At 37.6% G+C, this 21524-nt stretch overlaps 2 protein-coding genes and 1 pseudogene across 5 annotated transcripts; 2 read left to right on the forward strand and 1 right to left on the reverse strand.

The window, feature by feature from the left end:
* The first annotated feature begins 1462 nt into the window (after positions 1-1462).
* LOC149253204 (uncharacterized) lies at positions 1463-13669 on the forward strand. Of its 4 annotated transcripts, XM_089456779.1 has the most exons (4): positions 1465-1715; positions 1793-1872; positions 3898-3936; positions 10157-11066. In XM_089456779.1, the coding sequence occupies exon 4, from the start codon at positions 10175-10177 to the stop codon at positions 10715-10717; it is 543 nt and encodes a 180-aa protein (XP_089312905.1). In that variant the 5' UTR covers positions 1465-1715; positions 1793-1872; positions 3898-3936; positions 10157-10174; the 3' UTR covers positions 10718-11066. The 4 variants fall into 4 exon arrangements, with proteins under 4 accessions (XP_089312906.1, XP_089312905.1, XP_089312904.1 ...); XM_089456780.1 differs by lacking the exons at positions 3898-3936; positions 10157-11066 and adding an exon at positions 13090-13669 and having other exon boundaries at positions 1463-1715; XM_089456778.1 differs by lacking the exon at positions 3898-3936 and having other exon boundaries at positions 1466-1715; positions 10157-11063.
* On the reverse strand, positions 6310-9823 carry LOC149253205 (uncharacterized). Its single transcript, XM_089456777.1, has 2 exons — positions 6984-9823; positions 6310-6798 (listed from the first exon to the last, which is right to left on the reverse strand). Exons 1-2 carry the CDS (start codon positions 7059-7061, stop codon positions 6358-6360), a joined length of 519 nt encoding a protein of 172 aa, XP_089312903.1. The 5' UTR covers positions 7062-9823; the 3' UTR covers positions 6310-6357.
* A 6594-nt stretch (positions 13670-20263) lies between the features above and the next one.
* LOC149253206 (G-type lectin S-receptor-like serine/threonine-protein kinase SD2-5 pseudogene) lies at positions 20264-20977 on the forward strand (annotated as a pseudogene).
* Positions 20978-21524: the final 547 nt, after the last annotated feature.

The following is a 21524-nucleotide window of genomic DNA, read 5'->3' on the forward strand; positions in this document are numbered from 1 at the left end:
AATAAATATATAAAATTAATAAATTAGATTTTAAAATTTTTTACGAAAATCCCATATTTTATGTTTATAGAATAATAAAATATAATAATTTTTTGTATTTTATTAAAATAATAAAATATAATATTTTTGTATTTTATTAAAATAAAAAGGAAAAATATATGAAAATTTTTAAAATTTAATAAAATATAGAAATACTTAATATTATTTTATAATTATTTATTTTAAGTAAAATTAATAAATAAATATCTAAAATTAAATTATTTGTTTTAATCAATTTAATTTGTTTTAATTAAAAGTAATAAAATAAATATATAAAACTTATAAAATTAATAAACTAGATTTTAAAAAACATATTTTAATTTTAATGTGTAAATATAGCAAAATAAGATAAAGATATAACCTATTATAATTTTTTAAAAATAAATATATGAAATTGAATTATTTATTTTAATTAAGATTAATAAAATAAACCACATTTATTGTGGCCGATTATAATGGTATGAAATGGCTATGGTCATAAATAAAAAGAAGTACTATAACGCCTTAAAAGGGCATACTATAAGACATTAAAATCCCTATAACATGGAATTTATGGAAGGGCATACTATAAGGCATTAAAATCCCTATAGCATGGAATTTATGACCTGCCGTATGAATAGGGATGTCACTAAGAGAATGACGCTGGATTTTCACATGGTCGATTGTCAGGTTTTCATTGGAGCCATTTCCAATATCCAGCAAAATCAATGGTCATCGCTATTCATGTACGGCCTGTCGCCTTGCTTTCTCACCGACGTGCATTTGTTCTTTTGCGTTTCTGTAACAAGATGTGCTTAATTACATTGCAATCTCATATGATCTCTCAGCTTGCCGTGTTTTAATTCTTAAACCTCAGCGTGCTGTGTTTTAATGATATCCCATACATTTATGCATAAGCCAATTTAGCTATTTGATGTTTGTCTTTTTAAATTATTTTATTGTTTATAATATAATTTTATAAGAAAAAACTATATTTTTAAATTATTTACACTATCATTTAAATATATAAAAAACTTTTCACACCCTATAAAATACTCAATTCATACTTAATTACAATTCAAAATGATAATTTTAACCTTTTCTTCACAGATTTAATACAAAATTCATTGAATCAAATCGTCAAATAGGTAGAGTACGCTAGTTTTCAAATTTGGAGTACGCAGTCGTCGGCCTGACTATTAATTTCATGGCAAGTTGAATCTGGATATTCAACAGCTTTTTCAAATTTCGAGGATGCAGTTGCCTGTCGCACAATAATATTCGTGTCAGAGTATAAAATCTAAACATCCAGAAAACAGAAAATCTCAGTGATTTGGATATTTTAAAAAGAGTGCAATCGAATTTTTTTTTAGGTTTTGAGTTTTTTATAAATAGTTTCTGTTTGATATATTATTAAAATCGTTGAGAGATCAGGAGCCCAAACCATATCCATCACATCGCCCGTGTTTCAAGGACATCGACTATGACACACGGCAGTGGCGTGGCACGCCTGCAAGTTTTTGCGGTGGAGGTGTGACTTACAAGATTGTTGACACGCTACCCTCTATATCTTTCTGACTGAGAGTGCCTTTCATTTCACTCCTATTTTATCATTTGAATCGGCATAGCTTTTCATCGTTCCATTTCTGGAACCCATGGCGCCATGGCGGTTTGTACCAGGGACTTCTGAGATCCAGGTAAGACGCCTTTCTCGTATGATAATTGGTTGTTCTCTTGGCCTTCTCTTTAATGCATATTTATTATCTTTGTACAGTTGGTGGAAGCAAAGATACTGGAAATGGTACAGTGCAGAGCAAATTATGGAATGGGTAGAACTGAAAAGATAAAAAAGCGGTATGTTTTAATCTACCAATGTTTACATTTTTATCTAGAGATGAAAACGAAGACTTTGAATGGTGGGTAGAATTGGAAAGTAACACATGGTGTATGCCCGCTCTAAAACTATTTACGTTTTCAGGTTGATATTTAGAGGGCAGACCATGAATGGTGGTCATAATTTTAGTTGTCGCGCAGTTTGAAAAAGACATGATCGTTCAAAACCTTTTGTCTTTAGTGAAACGTATGAAAGAAATATTATTTCTGGAAACCATGTAATGTTAGGACCAGATTGGTACAGTAAAAACATTAGAAAACAGTAAACACATTAGAAAAAAATAAATAGTCAGACATGGTGGTCCAGTGATTTTGTTTTATACGAGTTGAATCTCTTTGTAAGTTGAACCTCAGGCGTTTTACTCTAAATTAAATTAATGCATAGAACTCATTGCCAATTTGTTTTTCTCTGCCAACTTTGCCACTTGATTTAAATTTAGAAGTTTTTTCCTGTGTTGAATATAGTGTTTCAGAGCTTCATCTGCATGTTTTTCTAGTGTTTTTTTCACAAGATATAACTTGTGAAGTATCTTTGTACAAAATGCTATGTTTATTCGACTCCTCTGCTATAAATACTTTACTTCAAATATTATGTTTTCGTAGTCATTGCTATCTTTTATATTGTAATGATCCACCTACCAATCTGTACCCTATATTTTCCCATATGTACTTGTGCCTCGTGCTTGATGATTTTGATCCAGAGATGAAGAATCTACTATTTCAGTTTTTTGTTTGTCTTTTCGTTATTTTCAGGTTGAATCTAATGTTTCAAGTTTATTTGTGATTTTTGGATATTGGCTTTAGGCTCTATTTGAGCCAATTTTCTGAATTTCGATCTTCAACCTGGAAATTTTGTTTGTAAAAATATTTTACATGAAACAATAAATGAACTCATGTATTTGTATATCACCATATTGGCATGAATTTGGTCATCAATAACCCCATAAACAATCTAACACCCAAACATGTGCTTCCAGCCGGAGAAACTCCGGTTATTGAGTTTTTGACCTTACGTTCCTTGGGATGGTTCTAATCCCAATCAACATACTTGAAAATATGTACTTACGAATTCTTGTACTGGAATGATGATCTATGTATTATATTTTTAGCCATTATTGTTGTTTCTGCGCATCATTAAGCCTTGAAGTCGTATTCAGTAACAAGACCGAGATGATTGAGGTTTGGCAATGCCTATTATCAACTCTATAGATCTGTTAATACCAACTCTATAGATCTATTAATACTCCCTTACAGTACCTGCTGCAACTCCTGAAACTCAACTCCCGAAACTCTCCCTTACAGTATCTCCCGCCAACTCCTGAAACTCTCCGCAACCCATCCTTGACGTCATCTTGACAATACCCGCCGTGGCCGTCCCTCACAGTACCTGCGACGATAGGCAACATCATCTGGCTTGAGCCGATGACATTCATCCATCATACATTGGTTCATACATCCAGTATTGGCCCATTCATCATACATTGTGCGGTATCTGGCATTCAATTCATATACCCCAGACAAATTCCCCATCCGCCTCCGAGGTTCATTACAGTCAATTTTCGATTCATTACAGTCAATTTTCCATAGGGGTTAAGCCCTTATCGCCCAACAACTCCTTTTCTCAACAATTTGGAACCAGGCAGAGGCATATTTTTCTCAACAATTTGGAACCAGGCAGTGGCATATTTCGTTACTCATAATCTATAGAGTTGGAAATAGGATATGTATTTCTTGTATTGGTAGTAGTTTCCAAAAAGATGGAAATAGGATATGTATTTCTTGTATTGGTAGTAGTTTCCGAAACCTTCTTACAACTTAATGTTAGCATGCTACAGATTATTCATCCGTCTATCACTGTATAACTTGATGGTTATTTGCATGTTTGTAGTGACCACATGTTTACTGTTTTCCTTTGAACGAAGGACAGATTTTGGTTGTCTGTGCATACGCTGTTGTGTAAACATATTTTTTTCTTCCATGCTCCAGGTTCGTTACTCATTAATGGATCTATAGAGTTCGTTCCAGGTTCGTTACTCATAATCTATAGAGTTGGAAATAGGATATGTATTTCTTGTATTGGTAGTAGTTTCCAAAAAGATGGAAATAGGATATGTATTTCTTGTATTGGTAGTAGTTTCCGAAACCTTCTTACAACTTAATGTTAGCATGCTACAGATTATTCATCCGTCTATCACTGTATAACTTGATGGTTATTTGCATGTTTGTAGTGACCACATGTTTACTGTTTTCCTTTGAACGAAGGACAGATTTTGGTTGTCTGTGCATACGCTGTTGTGTAAACAACCCCTGTTGTAGTATAATTATTCAATCATTTTTATAGTTACTATCAACTCTAAAGGTTCCATTTCAAATCCAAGCAGTGCGTCATTCTAAGCTCAGTTTCCATTTATAAAGATGAAGGATAATTGTGCAAAATGTGAATGGAGTAGTCTACCTAGGCTGTAGAATGGCCCGTTTTCCGGCATCGGCCGGAAAATCGTCTGGCTCCGGCTACCGGTAAACTCTCCATCCTCTACCACCATTTCCTAGCTCCGCCACCTTCCCCTGACAGCGCTGACATTCCCTGACAAAAAAATCCGAATGCCGCCTGACATCGCTGATCGCTGTCACATTCCCTGACAAAAAAATCCGAATGCCGCCTGACATCCCTGACCGATCAGCGATGAGCTGGAATTCATGCGGGGAGTATCGAAATGGTCTGGAGCGCGCGATTCCGCTTTGCATAACACTTCCCGCTCTGCTCTGCGATTCCGCTGTGCTGGGCTTACTGCTCTGCAGCTCGGAGGCCAGGAACTCTTCAGCGCGCAGGTACCCTTCGCTATCAGACCCAACAATTACCTCATGCATAAGGATAAGGGACCGGTGAAATTTAACCCCTGCTACAAACTGTTCTTTTTGAGGTCTAGGTTTCTGAATTTTCCAAACTACCAGTCGCAACGGGTGAAGCGGTATGCGTCTCGGCAGCCCTAGATGGGAAAAAAGGAAAGGTGGAGAGGAATGGAGGATCCATGATATCCAAATCCCCTTCCAACATTCGCACCACTGTTCCCATGGAAGGCCTCAGTGCCCAATCGCTCTGAATACACCACAGTGCCGTCTTTATCAACCTAGGCGCCTCATTCACATCTTCTGTCCTTTCCAATTTCAATCTGCTGTCCAACAATGCTTCCATTTTCCCTTGTTTCGCCTTGCTGAAAGCAATAGAAGGGAAAAACCAGTGCTCCGAATCCTGAGAACTGTCCACGTTTTTGCGCCCGCTGATGATTTCCAGAAGCACCATCCCATAGCTGAACACATCGCTCTTGGAAGTGATTCCCACTTCATAAAACCACTCGGGCGCCATGTACCCCAGCGTCCCTCTCGCTTGAGTCACCACACGGCTTTCTATATCTCTGTCCATACACTTCGCCATGCCGAAATTAGAGACCTTCGCTTTGAAATTTTCGTCCAGCAGAATGTTCTGAGGCTTGATGTCCAGATGCAGAATGCAAAGCCTCGAATCCTCGTGCAGGTAAGCAAGTCCCCGGGCAGTACCGACCGCAATCGAATATCTGGTTTTCCAATCCAACTGTTTTTCTGAGCCAAACAACCATCTATCAAGAGACCCGTTGGCCATGAATTCGTACACCAGAATTCGATGTTGCCCTTCAACACAAAGACCACGCAAACTCACAAGATTGGAATGATTGATGGAAGATATGGTGGCCACTTCTGCACAAAATTCTCTCTGCCCCTGTCCTGCCCTGTCCCCCAGACATTTGACGGCCACCGGAATACCATCACTCAATTTCCCTTCGTATACTTTCCCAAATCCACCCTTTCCAATCTCTTTTCTAAACCCCCCTGTGGCGGTCTCAATATTCTTGTAAGTGAAAATTGTAGGAACGCTAGTGAGATTCTTCATATACTCTGTGTCTAATTCATGGGTATCTTCCTTACCATGAACATGAACAGGAGATTGTTTTTTCAGATGTTTCCACAGAACAAAGAAAATCCACAGCATATATGGGAGCCAAACTGGTGATGTAGAAAACACGATATCGTTGATCCAACAGGGGAATGATAACCAACATCGAAGCCAGGCTTGGCAACGCTAAAGATAATTTTAAAAATTGATCTTACAGAACCTCAAACATTGCACCAGCAAACACTGCAAATTGCAACACAAATCCTAAGGGCTGCCCAGTTGAGAAGCAACGGAATAAATAATGCAGATTGTTCAGTAGGCGTGGCCAACGGACATTGTTCCTATATTTTATGGCCAACGGATTGTTAATGTTTACTTCTGCCATTATTCTAGGTTGTTTTTTTGGTGTTTGTTTTTCTTTTCTTTTCTGACCAGCTGATCACAACCCTCCATATCAATTAGGTGACAGTTTAGGTTGTGACCATAAAAATAGATTATTATTATTATGTGTACCTGATTTAGTGGGTTACCTGAAAAGTTGGGACTCCTTTGTTTTGCAATAGCATAGCATTCCTAGCTAGCCATTTGGCCCAAGAGACCACACAAGGTGGTGCCCTAACAGACTTGTCTTCCATCCAATGTTTCAAGCAATCCTCAACCTCAGCCTCATCCTCATCACATTCATCAACAGAATCACTGTCAAATACATATTCACATCCATCACTCCTTGCAGACAATCTACCATCACTCCCATCCTCTTCTCTACAAGCCTTCTTTGATCTTCCTGCTCCTACATAATCTCTAAAAATATTAACTTTTCTCAAACCTGCTTTGAGAGCAGAAAGCTCCTCCTTTTCTGACAATGGTTCTCCATCCGAAGGTGATGATGGCACAATAGTTCTATTAACTGGGTCCATTACTTCCTGACCAGTTCGAAGCTCCACAAAATTGAGAGCAACCTACACAACACAAGATGAGGAATGAATGACCAAGGATCTTTAAAGGACTCCAAGGAAATTTTAGCTACAAAGAAAATACAAAAAACAGAAACAGTGTATATATGTGTAGATGTTACCAAAGGCTTTGGATGTATGTCTAGATGTTAGCAAAGGTGCACACATACCACAGGGAAGGGAAGACTTACAGTAAGTGCTGCTTCAGGTGCCATTCCTCCAGTAAAGCAAGATACAGGAATCTTGGTAGTTTTGATACTATTCTCCATAGGCAATGCATACTCCCCGAGGTTGAGGGAAGCTGTTCCTATAACAGATGGCTTGCTCTTTGATTCTTGAGTCAAACCCTACCAATTTGAAACAGAGCATATCAAAAATACTAGAATATATGATCAAAAATTATTCATATGTTGTGTTGTTCTATTTGATGCCACATAATTTTCTCTCTAAGAGTCTTACAATTGCGAGATGGCAAACATATGTCAAATAAGAAATTTGCAAACATATTTTCGATCTAATAGATGCACATCCTAATTAGCACTCAACTTCATTTACATGCACAAGGCATGCAGAAAAAGCATGTTTTCTCCCACCATTAGAAGCAAGGCCCTGGTACAGGAGCTACTTTTAAAAAGTCTTTGGTCAAGCTAAAGTCTTTGCACTGCTTTGGGTTGTGGTCTACTAGCAAAGGTGGAACACTCGTTATAAAGATGATTTAGCTTTGAACAGGCTTATCCTTATTTAGGTTTGGGCAGGCTTTGGTAGAGAATTACATAATTGAAAATCCGTGTACTTTAAAGTCTTTGCAGTCCTCTGGTTGTGGTCTACCAGCAAGGTGGAACACTCTTTGTAAAGACGATTTAGGTTTGAACAGGCTTATCCTTATTTAGGTTTGGGCAGGCTTTGGTAGAGAATTACATAATTGAAAATCCTTGTACTCCTTTGGTATGTGGCCTAGCTACAACTTGGAATACTCGCTGTAAAGTTGATTTAGATTTGAGCAGGCTTTGGTAGAAAACTACATAAGTGAAAGTCCTATTGACCTTGACGTTCCACACATGGAACACATTAAATGTAACGAGGCCCTGTTTACCGGTGTGGTTGTCCAAATTTTGTTCTTAGAAAACATAGAAAAAATACATTTCTCCAGAGTAACAAAGTAGCAGAAAAACAACTAAATTGATTACTGTGGGAAAATTGATGGGTCGTGTGACGCTCAGAGAAGAACTTGGTCAGTGGTCTTATTAATGAAGATGCTTTTACTGCGACTTGACAAGCTTGTTTGATATCCAGTTGACATGTGCAGTTGTTTATGTAGCTTACCTTAAGCAATTGCCTTGCATCACCTCGCCCATTTCCAGTCCCACACTAACAGTAGCATCATCTAAAGTGGCAGAGGTAGCAGGGGCAAAGAGATAGCCTAAAAAGAACAGAAGTTTACCCACCGGTTCATTCAAGTTGATCCCGCAGAATCAGATCCTCTCGTTTCAGAGCCAGCATCGGTGCTAGTTTAAGATCTAGTCCCAGTCCCAGAGATAGTTTACCAAAAGAAAGAGACAGTTTCCCTTGATCCAGTGGACCTTTTTGACCGAGTTGTTTCACCGGGAGTTGACCTCATTGATTCGATTGAAGTTGACAAAGTAGCAAAGCAAATCCAAGTTCTGAAAACTGCTTATGGCAGTGATGATAAAAGCTAAATACACAGCAGAAGAAAAATAAATAATAAACCCACAAATAAAAAGAATGCCATTGAAATTTGGAATTTTTAGATATTGTGGTCTCTTGCTAGCATTAGGGCCATTGACAGTGTGAACCTTATCTGTCTTCTTTTACCTGGTACAAAAATGTGATGTTTTGCAGCTCTTAAGAAATCTGCAATTTTGTTACCCCTCTTTCAATAGCAACCCTTAACAAGAACCATAGACAGTTCATCTCTCCACAGTTAATGGTACCTTCACCTAGTGCAGTCTTCAAATCAATCTATATGGTTTTCCTGAATAAATAGTATGCCTCCTGCTCCCACATACTCCAAGTTTTCCTTGAGAGGCCCCACGAAAACCACCCATCTTTCAATTTGTTAATGTTTACTTCTGCCATTATTCTAGGTTGTTTTTTGGTGTTTGTTTTTCTTTTCTTTTCTGACCAGCTCATCACAACCCTCCATATCAATTTGGTGACAGTTTAGGTTGTGACTTTAAAAATAGATTATTATTATTATGTGTACCTGATTTAGTGGGTTACCTGAAAAGTTGGGACTCCTTTGTTTTGCAATAGCATAGCATTCCTAGCTAGCCATTTGGCCCAAGAGACCACACAAGGTGGTGCCCTAACAGACTTGTCTTCCATCTAATGTTTCAAGCAATCCTCAACATTGTTTCCTTGCATCTGCAGCATCAGCGAAATAGTAATTCCTTCCAAATCTTTTGAAACTTGCAGGCATGTTAGTGCACTTTCAATCGTTAGGTGAAAATATGATCTCTGTCTTCAGTGTAGCTTGCACAACAGTTAGTGGGCAATGGAATAACAAGATGTACCTTTGCTGTTCAGTATGCCAATCAGGGCTTTGAGTTTTAGTTTTTGTGTTCAATGCAATTCTGAGTGCAACTTCTCTACGATCACCTCTATACAGGCCACTCAACCTAACTAATCTGGTCTAACAATCCTTCTCCATGAAATTCATAGAAACACATAGAAATTGAAACTCTCTGCTATCAAATACTGGGCACAAAGAAACTGAATCAATAAAGCTTCCAACCATTGAAACAGGGTAATGGGCAAAACAATTTTATAAGAAGCCTCAAGGGTTCAAAAATAAGAATGTTGGGAAATGATGATGCTGTACAGGATGGTATTTATGACACACCATAATACACTATAATTCTCCAACCTTAGTGTAATGGTACCTTTGTGAGGGGACTAATATACAGAAATGTTTGAGAATAATGAAGCAATATGTTCACTGTGATCTGAATTAATCTATTCACACATCCCAAAATAAGGGAATCTGTACTTACTATCAACAGACACACCAAAGAATGATGTGAATTAGTCTATGATCAGAATTATTCCTATTCAAACATCCAAAAATAAGGGAACTGCATACAATATTCACTTCCTTGAGTATCATTTATTTTAAAACTCATAGATGTATTTGGGTCCTATAAAGAGCTTTTCATCTATATAAAGTGGTGATTGCTAAATGTGTTTTTTGCAGAATAGTTGCCAGTATTAAAAGTGTTGCAGTGTAAATGAACACAAATTATCTGTTTTTTTTAATTATATATGATTGAAAAACATGTTGAGTATTAGGAAATAGATAATTGTCTACTTGTTTAACATGAATTTATTGTTATTTGTTTTTCAGGTTTTTGAAGTGTAAAAAATGGTGCAAAAGTGGCATTTATGCATTGAAGTGTCTTGCTTTCCAAATCCAGGTCAAGCAGTTATTAAATTCGTCCTTTACAATATGGCAACAAATCATTTACTTCATGGAAAGAGAGAAGTGCCTGGAATGATGACAAACAATGAGGCATATTACATTGCCCTTGTTGAAGAGTTAAAAGAGGCAAAACAACATGATGTCAATGATATTGAAGTCTTCACCAACTCGGAGTTGATATGTAATCAGATGAAAGACATCTATCGGGTTCGGAAGGACAATTTAAAACCTCTTCATAAGGAAGCAATAAATTGGAGTTGTCAATTTCAACATTTTACCATCAATCACTTTGCAGATATTGAAAAGATGTCCACTGATATAATGTCCAGAGAATTTTTAAGCACATATGTAGATGCCAAATATGATATAGGATCACCATCCACTGCAACAGAAATCATTGATCACCATCAATATAAATCCCCATTGTGTGAATGGGTTGTTGTTATCATTTTTCTGGGGTCTATCATAGCATGGTTCTTTCACTAAAGAAGAACCTATTAATATTTTATTTTTCCCCAACATGCAATGATTACAGTTTTTTGTATGGGAGACAAATTTATGGACAAATGTAATATATTCCATGTACATGGACAAATGTATTTTGAAAAAAGTAACTCGTTCATGATTTTGTGATTATCATCAATACATTATGATGTTGTCTGATCCTTCCAAACACCTTCTCAAATCTTTGTTTCTGGAGAGATATTGATATGCTATGTGATTTGTTAGTTGGTTGTTGATCAGTGATGAAAGGTTTCTTTACGTATGTGTCCTCCTCATCCAATAGATAATAGATAGTTGTCTACTTGGGGTGGGAAATCTTGAATGGTATGTCAATGAGGTTTATGCATGCTCCCTCTTCAATTTGTCTCATCTCTTATAGTGAAAATATAGACATCCTTGTTTTAGGCACTGTTTCTATTTTTTAATTGTTGTTATCAATTTATAGGAAAAGTGCATGGTAGATGAGGTAACCAGTTTTAGACTAGTGTGCATTAGTCTAGGAGTGAGGCTCTCTATTCTAGGAAACTTCTGAAAGCACCTTGGGCGCACTTTTCTAGAAGTGAATTAGGGATTTACTAAGCCAATTGCATAAAAGGGATTTACTTCCAATTTGCTTGAATGAGGGGGGAAGATCAGTTTTCTTCACTGGAAAGATTAGAGTGAAGTTGCAGGATCAAGTTATGTCATAAATATATTTATTTTAGAGTTTAGAAAGCTAGAAGCTAATACAAGAATATTTAGCAAGATATTATAGTTCATTATGATGTCACTAGCTCAGATTTGAACTTGGGTAGGGAAAATAAATCCTGAGTTAGAAAGACAGTGGTCATTCCATCCAACAGCTAGAGATACCCCAATTAACATCTCCACAAATAAATAAATTACATACTTAAGGCTCTACTTCTTTTCATAAGATTTGAATCAAACCTTACATCAACATACTGATTTATTTTTCACTGTAATGAGTATCTAGTTGATTGCTTAGTTGTTGGTTGTGCTTGTGTGATGCATTACCCTTCTAGTTACTTGCTTATGGTGGCCAGCAACTCTTTTCTATGTTCTGGTCTAGTTTCAAGACTTCACTGATTTGAGTGCTATGAAAACCAAGGCCAATTCTCGACAATGGAGCACCCCACTCATCAAAACAGTTCTAAGCATATCCAGTTCTGTTTCTAGTGGTTCAATTTGTTGGCTGTGAGATGCCAAGACAATGCTCTGTACATGAATGGCTACAACCAGCCTCTGTAGGTGATGTCCACTAGCAACAAATCTACAACCTAGTCAATGCCCTTGGATTCCTTGCATGTGTTCAAGCCCAGTGGGAACAATGCACCAGTTTAAACAATTTCTGAGTTGGGAAACAAGGCATGAAGGTGAGAATGTTCACATTCTGAATTGAGGGACCCAATGATCATCAATATTCAAAGTTGGTTACCTCCCAAATCTTAAACCTCTCCCACAACAGCCCAGCATGCATCTTACTATCTTGGCTGGAAAGACACTTTAAATCCACTTCTCTGTCAATTAACATCTCCACAAATAAATAATTTACATACTTAAGGCTCTACTTCTTTTCATAAGATTTGAATCAATAACATCTCCACAATTAAATAATTTACATAAAGGCTCTACTTCTTTTCATAAGATTTGAATCAATAACTTAATGAAACTAAACCTTACATCAACATACTGATTTATTTTTCACTGTAATGAGTATCTAGTTGATTGCTTAATGTTGGCAACTTGGCATTACCTTGCATTGCAAATATGATAGAGAAAATAGAATATAAACTATTTGCTTTGGATTATAAGAACTTACAGCCAAATTTTTCTTCCCTAAAATTGTTTTTTGTCATTTGTTTGTAGCATAAGTTATAAAGCCACTAATGCCCTAAACTCTGCATATACAGTGCTTGTATCCTGCAAGTCTACACCCGGAAATTGGTAATTAAGTGTGTAGGATTTAAACCAATAAATTAACCAACATTTGTGTTCCTTGTTGTTTAACTTGGTTCCTTGATCCTGATGTTCATGCTCTTCACCCATCAGCAACATCCAACTCCTCAACTTGAAGAATCCTAGGTATGAGCAACATTAGCCTTGCTGTTTTATGCACAGTGTTATATACAGTTTATTTGTGAGATCTTTTCTTATGAGTACAGCATAATAAGTAGCCTTCTGGGAATGATTGTCTTTGAGATCTTTTCTTATGAGTACACCTTAATAAGTAGCCTTCTGGGAATGCTAGTTTTTGAGATCTTTTCTTACGAGTACATCTTAATAAGTAGCTTTCTGAGTTCTATCGTATGGGATCTCAGTTAACCACTAGACTTCAATGAATTTCTTCTCAACAGAGAACCATGCTTCTTCTATGATTGTAGAACTAAAGCCTGCACGAGGACAGAGCACCAGTTGGCGAAGATCTCCAGCGTTGACAGTCGTCAAATATGCATGAAATGTTTGGTAAAGTAGCTAGTGACAAATGTGATCAGAGCATCCAAATGTCAAATGAAAGGACCAAATGTTAAGATCACTCACTTGAAGAACACATGGACCTATTGGAGATTTATCATATTCCAGGAAAGGGAAAATAACCCAAATGTTGATTCTAATCAAACACCAAAGCATATAGATTTCAAACACTCAATGAATATTTCCTAGACTACATATGAATTAGTTCACTTTATAGATCTTTGTTGGAGGCTAATCATATTTATGGTTAGTGTTTATAATTGATAGTGTAAATTTGTTTGTCACATTACTAATTTTATCTCTTGTGCCTCCTCCCATACCTCTCTTTCACTCTCAAGTTTTTTTTCTGTTGTTCAGACCGTGGCCTTCTTTTTTAGTGGCTCAGAGAATAATTTAGCTACAAAACTCTTGATGGTAATTTAAGTAATGTGAAATTTTCAAATATGATACATGGGATTAATTGGAGGGAATTGTATGTACTGCAAATGTTGGTATAGAAATCTATATTAAAATAGAGTTTGGTTACCTCAGACATCTAACATGGTTTGGTGTACTTTGAATTCCTATGTAAATGAAAGTATAGTTGCGCAAGAAAAATCACTTCTTGACAATCTCTCACAGAAAGGAGGAAAATCCAATTTCAATACTTGTGAAATATTGGTTGAAGTTCATGCGTTGGTACTTTTGTTTGGGATGTATCTCATGAGAATTGTATGATTGTGGATTGAAATAGTCACTTTCTAGCCAACAACTTGCAAGTGGGGTAAATGGCAATCTACTATACACTTATGATTAAAGGATGGAATCCCATAATTATGTCTCTCAATAACCCCACCACTTATATGAACATTGTGCAAACAAGTCTACAAGTTTTGGAACACTAATATAAGTGCCTGCCTAAATTATATAGACATTCATTCCCAATTTTTCTCATACTTTGGAATAGGCACGAAGATAAGTTATTAAGATCACATGGATTTAGTCAAATCCCAGTTTTCAAGGCAGGGATTAGCCAATTTGGGACTATTATAGACATTCAAGAGGTAAATTTGACATTTTCAAAGGAAAATGACAGAGTAGTAAAAAATAAGAGATTAATAACAACTAGCATAGGTTTTCAAAGAAAAGAAACAAGAATTAGAAATCAAATCCAAATTTAATGGCATTAATCCAGGGCATCAAGGCATGAAATCAACAATTCCATATTTCAAGAGTATGAATCATCAATTGATAAAACACATGGTAGCAGAAAATCAACAAGGAAGGTATTAGATCCAAATTCATAGAGATCAAACCCAAAACCTTAAATATATGTGGCAACATTTTTTTCTACATTTGAATTAAAGGTAGCCTCATTGCATTTGAAAACAAGTGGCAGTCTCTGACAAATAACAAGGGGGTTTGACTCCAGCTCAAGCAAAACGAGATACTCTACAAGGAATATCATATCTATTTTAATTATTTAATAATTCTATTTCCAACAAGACTTAATAATAATTTGTCATTTGTATTTGTGTGTATACTTAATTATTTGTAATAGAATAAGGTTGGGAATTTTTGGAAAAAATCCTTATGTATTTCTGTAGACTTTGAGATTAATATATTTCGCTATAAACATTCTTATATGCCCAGTTTTTGACTTTTTAGAGATTCATGTATGAATGATTTCATGTCTATTTCTACCGTGTTTAACTTCACATTAGCCATACCTTTTTAACATTAGTCTTCAGTATTTGAATAAATCTTAATGAATAAGAATTCATGTGGAATTGCTCAGATTCATGTTATTCAGATGCTTAATTATTTTTTCAACTTAAATATCACTGCAGAAATCCTAGTGCTATGTTTTGATGTTTTGCAAGTCTACACCCGGAAATTGGTAATTAAGTGTATAGGATTTAAACCAATAAATTAACCAACATTTGTGTTCCTTGTTGTTTAACTTGGTTAATTCATGTCTTACAATATTACCAATTTTGTGATATCTCTACAAGAAAGTAAAGCAGCAAGTCAATTTAATCAATGTCAATTCATTGCTCACTAAGGGAATGTTTTTTTCACGTCAAATGCCTACCTGTGGAATGAAAATTGCCCATGAGTAGCACTTCGGAATGTTCAACATTCGTGCAAAAGATGACTGTTATCTTCCATTTAAGGTCTGGAGTTAATGCAATCCCTAAATAATCATGATTATAAAGCTTTTCTGATATAAATCTACATAGATGTGGGTCAAAATATTAGACATATTGATAATTAATAACATGGAATGCTATCATCAATTTCAATGCTGAACAAGGGTTTGTCGAATCTTATAAGTTTTTGCATTGAGATGAATCACATCAGTTCCTCATTTTCCGAATAAGTTAGATAAAAATGTCATAGTGCACAATGAAGCAGTGTCAAGTTAATTGTTCAGCTCATTAATTGACAAGAGGAGGGTTCATCTACAGCACAAATGAATGAGGAAGGCATCAAAAGCATGGACAGCACCATGATTTCTTATGTAAAGGAGACAAATGTGTTGCTTGGTATGGACATATTTTTTATTTGTGTACTTTATAAAACTACATACTTGTATTTATGTAAGCATTGAACGTTATAGAGTATGGACAGGATGTAACCTCTGTTCACTATTTTTCTGAAGGCATATGAGGTTGGTTGTGCTTGTGTGATGCATTACCCTTTTGGTTACTTGCTTATGGTGGCCAACAAGTCTTTTCTATGTTCTGGTCTAGTTTCAAGACTTCACTGATTTGAGTGCTATGAAAACCAAGGCCAGTTCTCGACAATGGAGCACCCCACTCATCAAAACAGTACTAAGCATATCCAGTTCTGTTTCTAGTGGTTCAATTTGTTGGCTTTGAGATGCCAAGACAATGCTCTGTACATGAATGGCTACAACCAGCCTCTGTAGGTGATGTCCGCTAGAACACTGAGTCAAAATTCTGATACCGTGGAATTTGGATTTTATAAAATGGTTTGTTAATTCAATAGTGAAATCACTTTTTTTCTTGTTCTTTTAGATTCAGATATTAGAAAACTCATTATTGAGAATCAGAATATTCCATAGTTTCGAGAAATAATAAAACAATAGAATTTTGCTCTCGCTTGGATTGTGGTCTAGCAGCAAGTTGGAGCACTTATTGTAAAGAATGATTTAGGTTTGGCCAGGTTTTGGTCAAAAGATAGAGTCTTTGCACTCTTTGGGTTGTGGTCAAAAGCTAAAGTCTTTGCACTGCTTTGGGTTGTGGTCTACTAGCAAAGGTGGAACACTCGTTATAAAGATGATTTAGCTTTGAACAGGCTTATCCTTATTTAGGTTTGGGCAGGCTTTGGTAGAGAATTACATAATTGAAAATCCGTGTACTTTAAAGTCTTTGCAGTCCTCTGGTTGTGGTCTACCAGCAAGGTGGAACACTCTTTGTAAAGACGATTTAGGTTTGAACAGGCTTATCCTTATTTAGGTTTGGGCAGGCTTTGGTAGAGAATTACATAATTGAAAATCCTTGTACTCCTTTGGTCTGTGGCCTAGCTACAACTTGGAATACTCGCTGTAAAGTTGATTTAGATTTGAGCAGGCTTTGGTAGAAAACTACATAAGTGAAAGTCCTATTGACCTTGACGTTCCACACATGGAACACATTAAATGTAACGAGGCCCTGTTTACCGGTGTGGTTGTCCAAATTTTGTTCTTAGAAAACATAGAAAAAATACACTTCTCCAGAGTAACAAAGTAGCAGAAAAACAACTAAATTGATTACCGTGGGAAAATTGATGGGTCGTGTGATGCTCAGAGAAGAACTTGGTCAGTGGTCTTATTAATGAAGATGCTTTTATTGCGACTTGACAAGCTTGTTTGATATCCAGTTGACATGTGCAGTTGTTTATGTAGCTGTCAACATGTTATTTATGAGCTTGCTGGTTTAATGCTTGACTGTTGCTCAACAACAAATTAACAACGCCGACGAGATTATGTGAGAATTTCTTCCTTTGTTTTGAAAGAGTGGTGCTCCCTCAGAGTTTACAGCCCAAGTAAAAGTGGAACTCTATGCACTGAAAACCCTCTTGTGATTGTAAATTAATGACTCATAAACATACCCTTATTCTTTGGGTAGCACATATATGAGCCATGTCATGGAAACATTGAAAGGTGTATCATTCATCTCACAGAAAAGAACAGAACTGAAGGGACTTGTAGGAAATAAAATGCTACAAACATTTCTTCCTAATGGACAATGAAACGGAAGTGCTCACATCAAATAAGTGTGCAGAAAGTAACCATCCTACGTACAATAACGTTATAGAGACCCATGAATTAAACATGAATTCAACCATTGTTTATATTTGGGAGTGATAACAAAAGAATGAGGAAGATACAAGTAAGACATATGTAACAGATATGAATTTAACAATTTGAAAAAAAGCACAAATGAATGAGGAAGGCCTCAAAAGCATGGACAGCACCATGATTTCTTATGTAAAGGAGACAAATGTGTTGCTTGGTATGGACATATTTTTTATTTGTGTACTTTATAAAACTACAAACTTGTATTTATGTAAGCATTGAACGTTATAGAGTATGGACAGGATGTAACCTCTGCTCACTATTTTTCTGAAGGCATATGAGGTTGGTTGTGCTTGTGTGATGCATTACCCTTCTGGTTACTTGCTTATGGTGGCCAGCAACTCTTTTCTATGTTCTGGTCTAGTTTCAAGACTTTACTGATTTGAGTGCTATGAAAACCAAGGCCAGTTCTCGACAATGGAGCACCCCACTCATCAAAACAGTTCTAAGCATATCCAGTTCTGTTTCTAGTGGTTCAATTTGTTGGCTTTGAGATGCCAAGACAATGCTCTGTACATGAATGGCTACAACCAGCCTCTGTAGGTGATGTCCACTAGCAACAAATCTACAACCTAGTCAATGCCCCTGGATTCCTTGCATGTGTTCAATCCCAGTGGGAACAATGCACCAGTTTAAACAATTTCCGAGTTGGGAAACAAGGCATTAAGGTGAGAATGTTCACATTCCGAATTGAGGGACTCAATGATCATCAATATTCAAAGTCGGTTACCTCCCAAATCTTAAACCTCTCCCACAACAGCCCAGCATGCATCTTACTATCTTGGCTGGAAAGACACTTTAAAGCCAATTCTCTGTCACCCAACAATATTAAATGAATCAGCACAGGATGATTCCCAACATTCAAGAAAACATTCAATGCTTCTTGTATAAGATCCTCTAGTTTATTCACAAAAGGCTACTTGTCAAACTGATAGGTGTACAATCCAAATGTATAAAACTTAGAAGCAGTCTTCTAGAATCTCATATGTTTGCCATCTCGCAATTGTAAGACTCTTAGAGAGAAAATTATGTGGCATCAAATAGAACAACACAACATATGAATAATTTTTGATCATATATTCTAGTATTTTTGATATGCTCTGTTTCAAATTGGCAGGGTTTGACTCAAGAATCAAAGAGCAAGCCATCTGTTATAGGAACAACTTCCCTCAACCTCGGGGAGTATGCATTGCCTATGGAGAATAGTATCAAAACTACCAAGATTCCTGTATCTTGCTTTACTGGAGGAATGGCACCTGAAGCAGCACTTACTGTAAGTCTTCCCTTCCCTGTGGTATGTGTGCACCTTTTGCTAACATCTAGACATGCATCCAAAGCCTTTGGTAACATCTACACATACATACACTGTTTCTGTTTTTTGTATTTTCTTTGTAGCTAAAATTTCCTTGGAGTCCTTTAAAGATCCTTGGTCATTCATTCCTCATCTTGTGTTGTGTAGGTTGCTCTCAATTTGTGGAGCTTCGAACTGGTCAGGAAGTAATGGACCCAGTTAATAGAACTATTATGCCATCATCACCTTCGGATGGAGAACCATTGTCAGAAAAGGAGGAGCTTTCTGCTCTCAAAGCAGGTTTGAGAAAAGTTAATATTTTTAGAGATTATGTAGGAGCAGGAAGATCAAAGAAGGCTTGTAGAGAAGAGGATGGGAGTGATGGTAGATTGTCTGCAAGGAGTGATGGATGTGAATATGTATTTGACAGTGATTCTGTTGATGAATGTGATGAGGATGAGGCTGAGGTTGAGGATTGCTTGAAACATTGGATGGAAGACAAGTCTGTTAGGGCACCACCTTGTGTGGTCTCTTGGGCCAAATGGCTAGCTAGGAATGCTATGCTATTGCAAAACAAGGGAGTCCCAACTTTTCAGGTAACCCACTAAATCAGGTACACATAATAATAATAATCTATTTTTATAGTCACAACCTAAACTGTCACCAAATTGATATGGAGGGTTGTGATCAGCTGGTCAGAAAAGAAAAGAAAAACAAACACCAAAAAAATAACCTAGAATAATGGCAGAAGTAAACATTAACAATCCGTTGGCCATAAAATATGGGAACAATGTCCGTTGGCCACGCCTACTGAACAATCTGCATTATTTATTCCGTTGCTTCTCAACTGGGCAGCCCTTAGGATTTGTGTTGCAATTTGCAGTGTTTGCTGGTGCAGTGTTTGAGGTTCTGTAAGATCAATTTTTTAAAATTATCTTTGGCGTTGCCAAGCCTGGCTTCGATGTTGGTTATCATTCCCCTGTTGGATCAACGATATCGTGTTTTCTACATCACCAGTTTGGCTCCCATATATGCTGTGTGGATTTTCTTTGTTCTGTGGAAACATCTGAAAAAACAATCTCCTGTTCATGTTCATGGTAAGGAAGATACCCATGAATTAGACACAGAGTATCTGAAGAATCTCACTAGCCTTCCTACAATTTTCACTTACAAGAATATTGAGACCGCCACAGGGGGGTTTAGAAAAGAGATTGGAAAGGGTGGATTTGGGAAAGTATACGAAGGGAAATTGAGTGATGGTATTCCGGTGGCCGTCAAATGTCTGGGCGACAGGGCAGGACAGGGGTAGAGAGAATTTTGTGCAGAAGTGGCCACCATATCTTCCATCAATCATTCCAATCTTGTGAGTTTGCGTGGTCTTTGTGTTGAAGGGCAACATCGAATTCTGGTGTACGAATTCATGGCCAACGGGTCTCTTGATAGATGGTTGTTTGGCTCAAAAAAACAGTTGGATTGGAAAACCAGATATTCGATTGCGGTCGGGACTGCCCGGGGACTTGCTTACCTGCACGAGGATTCGAGGCTTTGCATTCTGCATCTGGACATCAAGCCTCAGAACATTCTGCTGGACGAAAATTTCAAAGCGAAGGTCTCCGATTTCGGCATGGCGAAGTGTATGGACAGAGATATAGAAAGCCGTGTGGTGACTCAAGCGAGAGGGACGCTGGGGTACATGGCGCCCGAGTGGTTTTATGAAGTCGGAATCACTTCCAAGAGCGATGTGTTCAGCTACGGGATGGTGCTTCTGGAAATCATCAGCGGGCGCAAAAACGTGGACAGTTCTCAGGATTCGGAGCACTGGTTTTTCCCTTCTATTGCTTTCAGCAAGGCGAAACAAGGGAAAATGGAAGCATTGTTGGACAGCAGATTGAAATTGGAAAGGACAGAAGATGTGAATGAGGCGCCTAGGTTGATAAAGACGGCACTGTGGTGTATTCAGAGCGATTGGGCACTGAGGCCTTCCATGGGAACAGTGGTGCGAATGTTGGAAGGGGATTTGGATATCATGGATCCTCCATTCCTCTCCACCTTTCCTTTTTCCCCATCTAGGGCTGCCCAGACGCATACCGCTTCACCCGTTGCGACTGGTAGTTTGGACAATTCAGAAACCTAGACCTCAAAAAGAATAGTTTGTAGCAGGGGTTAAATTTCACGGGTCCCTTATCCTTATGCATGAGGTAATTGTTGGGTCTGATAGCGAAGGGTACCTGCGCGCTGAAGAGTTCCTGGCCTCCGAGCTGCAGAGCGGTAAGCCTAGCACAGCGGAATCGTAGAGCAGAGCGGGAAGTGTTGTGAAAAGCGGAATTGCGCGCTCCAGACCATTTCGATACTCCCCGCATGAATTCCAGCTCGTCGCTGATCGGTCAGGGATGTCAGGCGGAATTCGGATTTTTTTGTCAGGGAATGTCAACGCTGTCAGGGGAGGGTGGCGGAGAAAGAGGGTGGCGGAGCTAGGAGATGGTGGTAGAGGATGGAGCGTTTACTGGTAGCCGGAGCTGGACGATTTTCCGGCCGGTGCCGGAAAACGGGCCATTCTACAGCCTAGGTAGACTACTCCAAATGTGAATTGGTGATGCCAGGCTTATATAACACGAGAAACAATCCACACCTCCAGATTCACCTTTAAGTGCCGGCGCAATCAGCCGCTAATTTCAGCCATT

The sequence above is a fragment of the Pinus tabuliformis genome, chromosome 7 (genome assembly GCF_031772625.1).
Source record: "Pinus tabuliformis cultivar Carrire ecotype Pingquan chromosome 7, CPIR1, whole genome shotgun sequence".
Lineage (NCBI taxonomy): Eukaryota > Viridiplantae > Streptophyta > Pinopsida > Pinales > Pinaceae > Pinus > Pinus tabuliformis.

Excerpts from the sequence above, each read along its gene's own strand:
- LOC149253205 (XM_089456777.1), bottom strand. The coding sequence starts at position 7,061 with ATGGAGAATAGTATCAAAACTACCAAGATTCCTGTATCTTGCTTTACT. Across the intron at positions 6,799-6,983 it reads CACCTGAAGCAGCACTTACT|GTTGCTCTCAATTTTGTGGA; the intron begins GTAAGTCTTCCC and ends TGTGTTGTGTAG.
- LOC149253204 (XM_089456779.1), top strand. The coding sequence starts at position 10,175 with ATGGTGCAAAAGTGGCATTTATGCATTGAAGTGTCTTGCTTTCCAAAT.